General features: G+C 36.0%; 1 protein-coding gene across 1 annotated transcript; it reads left to right on the top strand.

Annotated features, from left to right (window-relative positions):
• The first annotated feature begins 2,685 nt into the window (after positions 1–2,685).
• jagn1a (jagunal homolog 1a) lies at positions 2,686–5,670 on the top strand. The gene is made up of 3 exons (XM_084724025.1): positions 2,686–2,775; positions 3,338–3,438; positions 4,629–5,670. Exons 2-3 carry the CDS (start codon positions 3,350–3,352, stop codon positions 5,089–5,091), a joined length of 552 nt encoding a protein of 183 aa, XP_084580151.1. The 5' UTR covers positions 2,686–2,775; positions 3,338–3,349; the 3' UTR covers positions 5,092–5,670.
• The last annotated feature ends 520 nt before the right edge of the window (positions 5,671–6,190 follow it).

The following is a 6,190-nucleotide window of genomic DNA, read 5'->3' as shown; positions in this document are numbered from 1 at the left end:
GGTAGAGATACATGCACAAAAGAAAATCTCACATTTGAAGAGAAAATAATTAAATTAGTATTACTCAGTGAAATTAATTATAAATTACTACATTTGATCAAATAAATTAAGAAAATTAAATGGAAACATTAATTTCATAAATAGGGTTTATAGGGATAGGGATTAGCAACACCATGAAGAACTGAGAACAAAGTTGGTGTATATTTAGAGAAACATTTTATTGACCCTCACTGCCCCAAGAGAAAATGTTCAGCAGCTTTAGGACAAACAGCACAGAGAGTCAGAACCAAACATGAAATCAATAGTGGTTATGAATTGAAAATAATATTATGTAAGGGAAGCTAAACTTGATAACTATTCAAGTAAAGTTCAAAAGTCAAACAATATACATAAATTACAGACTGAAAGTTAAATGATAGTGAGTAAAGTTGTAAAAAAATAATACACCTTAAAAACACAAGGTGGCACCAGAAGGATGATGTCAGATTTCATTCTATATTCTCAAGTTTCATTCCTTATATTGAGACTCATATATTCAAGTTGATTCATTCCATATGGTCAAGTTTCAAGCAATACATCAGCTAATATTCTTTGAATAGCTTACATACATAAACACAGATTTTTGCAATGATTTCTCAAAACTGGTTAACATTTGTTATAAGTAATGGAGCCATATATTTTAATTTATTGTCCCAAATGACATCAGGGCGATGGAACCATAAACTTTAACCAGTATTTTTAATCATTATCAATAACTATGCATTAAAAATGCAAATAGAACAAGCACATGTATATAATAAACCTGAATTAAAAAAATAAGAATTGACCATACACACAATGCACATATGGGTTTGAAAATGATGCAAACCACAAGAATGCTAATTATTTGCAGAAATGTCTCATGACCTCATGTATAGTATTAAAAATAGCTTACCTTGTGATTGTTGCTGGAAAAGAGAAGCAGCACAAAAAATTCTGAGTGATGAACTGAGCCGGGCCTCCAAGTTACTGACAACAGTCTGCAGCAAAGATCAACTGAAAGAACAGAAAATGTAGGTCAGCAGACTGGAATAATATAAGAAAACATGTCTAAAAAGATGGATGTGGGTAACTACATTTCAAAATGTGGCAAACGAGATGTGGCAGCATTAGAACTTTTTCTCTGTCAATATAATACACACTAAGGAATTTATTACTTCAACTGACCACATTTACCATCAATACTGACTAGATAAACACATGAAAAGTGCCAAAGTTGCCTTTTAAAGTAAGGAGTGGTTAATCTTTCTGATCTTTTGATTCAATGTGAAAAACATTAAAACAGCACATTGTGAAAGACTGTTATATGAGATATTTTAAAGCATTTTTTACAATCAGAACTTTAAAATTCATGCACTAATTGCTTGCAATTAAAATAAATGAGTTAAAGGAGTAATCTGTAATATGTTTGGTGTAATAAATCATAATATGACCATGATATGACATCAAAGATCATCAGATCAGAGATTCTGTGGTGGAAAAACTGTTTTGTTTGCCTGTTTCACAATAATGAGAGTTCAAATTATGCTGAATGTTCTCTGAATGAGTTAGTGTCTGTTGATGAGTCATAAGAAATCATTAATAATTTTGGAGAAGATGTTGATGTTCATTCATTTTCTGTAACCGCTTATTCCCAAAGGATGGCGGGGGGCTGGAGGCGGGGTTCACCCTGGACAAGTCGCCAGTTCATCACAGGGCTGACACATAGAGACAGACAACCACTCACACTCACACCTTCAGGCAATTTAGAGTCAGTTACAGAAATTGGTTACTGTGTGTGCAGAAGGGGTAGTATCTACAGAAGTAGCTCAACAGAAAAAAAATTATTTCCTACATGAAACTATACTCACAACAAGGTCTGGATTACCTTGAGTAATCAGGTCATGATTTCCTGAGACGTGGCTGTAAAGTTTTTAATAATCTAGTTCTGTTATATTTGAGAGAAGGCAGGCATACGACCTATATGTTGAAAACACTGAAACAAACATCTGAACAATCTACTTGAATAAAGAGCATTACCAGTAAGAGGAGAATATTTATTTTTGCTTTTGGGGTGAAGGTTCACCTTAAATCATGTTATATAGCCAGTATGATAAGAAGTGATTTTTAAATCAGATCATCCCTTTACCAGCCATGACTGCACGATTTCTGTCAGTTAAAATATTTCTGACAAGCAAGACTGGATCACTAACTAAGCATTAACTAACTTCAGGGGCCTAGAAAGCTATGATCTATGAGGGGAAAAATGCACCCCTAAGACACAACAACTGACATGATGAAAGTGGGAGTTCCAGTTCAAATCATGAAAGGGCGTCATCATGTCTCCAGCTGGGTGTGTGCTGTGCTAGTGTCTAGATGGGAACCCTAGATTTCCAAAGTTCTCACGAGATTCACATGCTTTGTTTCTCCAGTGTGCACGTTGAATAAATTAATTGTGTGTTTTAAGGTAACAACTCTGTGGTCAAGACCTTCGTATATTTGGGGACATAAACCACTTAGGGTTAGATGTTTTGTGTTAAAGGATAACTCCCGCGATCTCTTTCGCGGATCTGGAGTTACCATCAAGTTCTAGACACCTCTGTGTGCTGTGAGGAGAGATGCTGATGCTGCGGGAGGAGGGGTTTCCGTCTTGATTGTGCGCATGCGCATAGCTGTTTACAGCATCCATCTGTCACATCTTTTGTTAGTACAAACTCAAAACGGAGCTTCAGCCAAAGGTTTAGGAAGTACGCCACGGTAAGCACTGTTAACAATTAAAATTTTAGATGGTGTCACACTCATTTATAACTGCTATTAAATGACGTTAGTCCCAACATATAGTACGTGCGTGGTGAAAGGTAACGCTGGAAGAGGTTCATCTAGCTAGCAGCAGCAGCTAACATTCCTCCTGCTTCAAGCCGGTACAGCAGCCCAGTTAATATGCCTGAAATGAGCCATTTTCAATTAAAATAGTAGTTGCCACCTCGGTATCAGAATTACACAACGTTCTGTCTTATTGTTGTTGATTTCATGTCTTTTTTAAACTTTATTACCCGTCCCATCTGAATGCATCTGCTTTGAATTGTAACTTAAACACATATTTGAATATCTTGAATATATTAGGGCTTTGGACTGCTGACAAGGCAGGAAATTGTGATGGGCACTTTTCAAATTCAAAGGGACTTGATTGGCATGGCTAGTGAGAAATAAAAACAAAACAAAAAAAGTTCAAATTACTCAGTCTTTAAATTATTGGCCGCAGCCCTCATTCTGTCAAGTTTTTGGTTTCTGAAATGAGGTTTGTTTTTTGTGTTAGTAGGTTTCCACCAACATGACTTCACGTGTTGGCCTCAGAGCTGCTGCTTCCAGTGGAAATGACTTTAAACATAGAGAGAGGGTGGCTCCACATTACCAAATGAGGTAAGTACCTTTCATATATTTCTTATATTAGTCATTAATATGAATGTTATCCTTGAATAGCAAAGTCAGTAAGTGTAAATTATGATAGCATATTTTGATTTAGTTTTAGTCATAGTGTTTTGACTAAAATGCCATTTAGTTTTAGAATTTTTTTAGTCATCTGAATATAATATTCTTTGGGGAAACATCTTTTAACCTGTTATTAATATTAAGTATGGTCCAATTATTACATATTTACTCCTTTCTCCTATATGTCTAACATTAAGTACATTACATTTCATCAAACGTGTGTTGTTGTTGTTTTTTTCTTTACATAATTGTTTCAATTTGAGGTGAAACTTTACACTTATTATCCATAGTGTGTCAGTTATCTTTTACTTTACTAAGATGAGCAACTCTGGGCCATTCACAAATGTCGTCAGGTTTCTTTAGCAAGAATCTGTGGAATAAAGGTGCTTATTTCCAATGTGTTCATTAATCTATGGGCTATAATTATTTAATCCCAGTAAGACTTGTCTAAAAAGGCTAACTGCATATTAGACACAAAGCACTGTAAGATAGACATTGTCATATATGCTACAATGCCTTCTATCACCAGTTTTAATAATTTGTTTTTTTCACACAAATACGGGCATATATGTGAAATATCAGAAAGGTATGGAAACTAGCTAATAAAGTAATGTTATCTTGAAAAACAAAAACATAGTCTACAAATATTGCTTCAAGTTTGTTGCATTTTTTTCCAGTTGTTGTCACTCTTCTTTTGTCTTTACATCAAACATTAAATTTATCCATGTGTCTATTATTCTGTTTCTCTCAAATGTCGACAATTCTGCGCAGTTTATGAGACATGCAGTTAGTAGCAGCTATCATGCATACTAGTAGACTTGCTGGGCAGATCAGTACTGTCCAATAACATGCATCTAACCTCCCTACCTCACAGAGAGATCGGATCTCTCCCTCCATAACATTTTTTTCTCTTGTTTTTTAATTTATTCTTTGACAAAAGAGTTGTTAGAGTTTGTCATAGTTTTTGTTAGAATACATTTCTTTTTGTTTAGTTTTTGTCTTGTTTTGTCACTGAAAAAAGTGTTGTTGACCAAATCTATGGCAAAAAAAACCAACAAAATCAACACTGACATCAGCAAAGATCACTGATTCACCTTGCTTATCTATTATCTGTTTTACAGTGCTTCTCTGAAGTCAGAAATACGGAAGTTGAACCTGGTTAACCTTCTCATCTGGCTGCTGGTGGCGGCACAGGTGACTGTCAGCCACTTCAACCTGGTGTCACATGACACGGTGTCCATGCCCTACCAGTGGGAGTACCCCTACCTGCTGAGCCTCCTCCCTCTGCTCTGCAGCAGCCTGTCACTTCCAAAGAACAATATCAGTTACCTCGTCATATCCATGATCAGTGCAGGGCTCTTCTCTGTGGCACCTCTCATTTATGGTGGGATGGAGATGTTTCCTGTAGCGCAGCAGCTTTACCGCCATGGAAAGGCCTACCGCTTTATCTTTGGGTTTTCTGCAGTGACTGTTATGTACCTCATCATGGTGGTTGCGGTCCAAGTGCATGCCTGGCAGTTATATTACATGAAAAAGCTGTTAGACTCATGGTTCAACACCACCCAGGAAAAGAAGCAGAAATAATGGAGTGAAGAAAGGTGTGACTGCTTAAAATTGTGTTTTTATCTTAATTTATACATAAGTTATGGGTCTTATTCATGTCTACTTATACAGTCATTATTGTGTAATATCATGTTAGATACCAGTGTTCCCTGAGACATAAATGTAAAATAGATTAAGGTATACAGTTTATGCAGAAATCTGGATTTTTTTGTCATGATTATTTATTTAAAGTGGATGATAAATGTCTAGCACACAATCAGCAGTGGCATCTAAGTGACTTCCAGAAACATGGAGTTCAATCACTTTGCATGTGCTTCATCACTAAATCCAGACTAAAGCAGATGTTTATCAGTGATGGCATGAAAGTTCAACTATATACATTTTGCTGAGAAACTGCTGCTGTATGTGTTGCAGGAAGTAGGTTTGCCTCTGCTGCAGATGTGCTGATGTTGTCTTCTTCATTAGGTCTACCTCTCGCAATATCTGTTTTTCCCTTCAGATTACATCTAAGCCATTAAAAAGAAAGGTGGTAATCACAACAGCTGCCTGTGCTGTTATGTTCTGAGCAAAGTTGGATGTAATAAATTACAATTAATCACATTACTGTACTGTAATTAAGTAATTTTGGGGGGTACTTGTACTTTTATGTTTATTTGTTCCTCTGTAATTTTGCTCTTACATAAACAGGAATTACACTGTGTAATCTGTTTCACCACTTTTGAAATCATGATTTGCTACTGAGCAGGCCTACATTTTGAATTAATATCAGAACATTTCAGCTGCATTTTCATAGACAGTCTGATCACAAACCTTAACAGGTGGGGAAAAAATGCTGCAGCAGGCACAGGTCTGGAGAGGTGACTGTGACCTAGGGTGACCAGATGGAAATGGGTGAAACTGGGGACAGGGGACAGGGGTGGGCATGTCATTGTAGAAGGATTAAAGTGATCTAATCAGTGTAATAGACAACTTAAAAACACACCAGAAAACAAACAGAACATTTTTAATAAATAAAAGCAGGAATTATAGCCTACATAGGTGATTTTATCAGAATATTTTTACAGATTCAAAAGTTGTTCATACAATATATTACTATAACGCTTAAATTTTGGGACTCAGG

This window comes from Lutjanus erythropterus, chromosome 8, assembly GCF_056507025.1.
Source record: "Lutjanus erythropterus isolate fLutEry1 chromosome 8, fLutEry1.hap2, whole genome shotgun sequence".
Lineage (NCBI taxonomy): Eukaryota > Metazoa > Chordata > Actinopteri > Lutjaniformes > Lutjanidae > Lutjanus > Lutjanus erythropterus.
The sequence above is the reverse complement of the archived record's forward strand: the minus strand, read 5'-3'. Positions and strand labels throughout refer to the sequence as shown.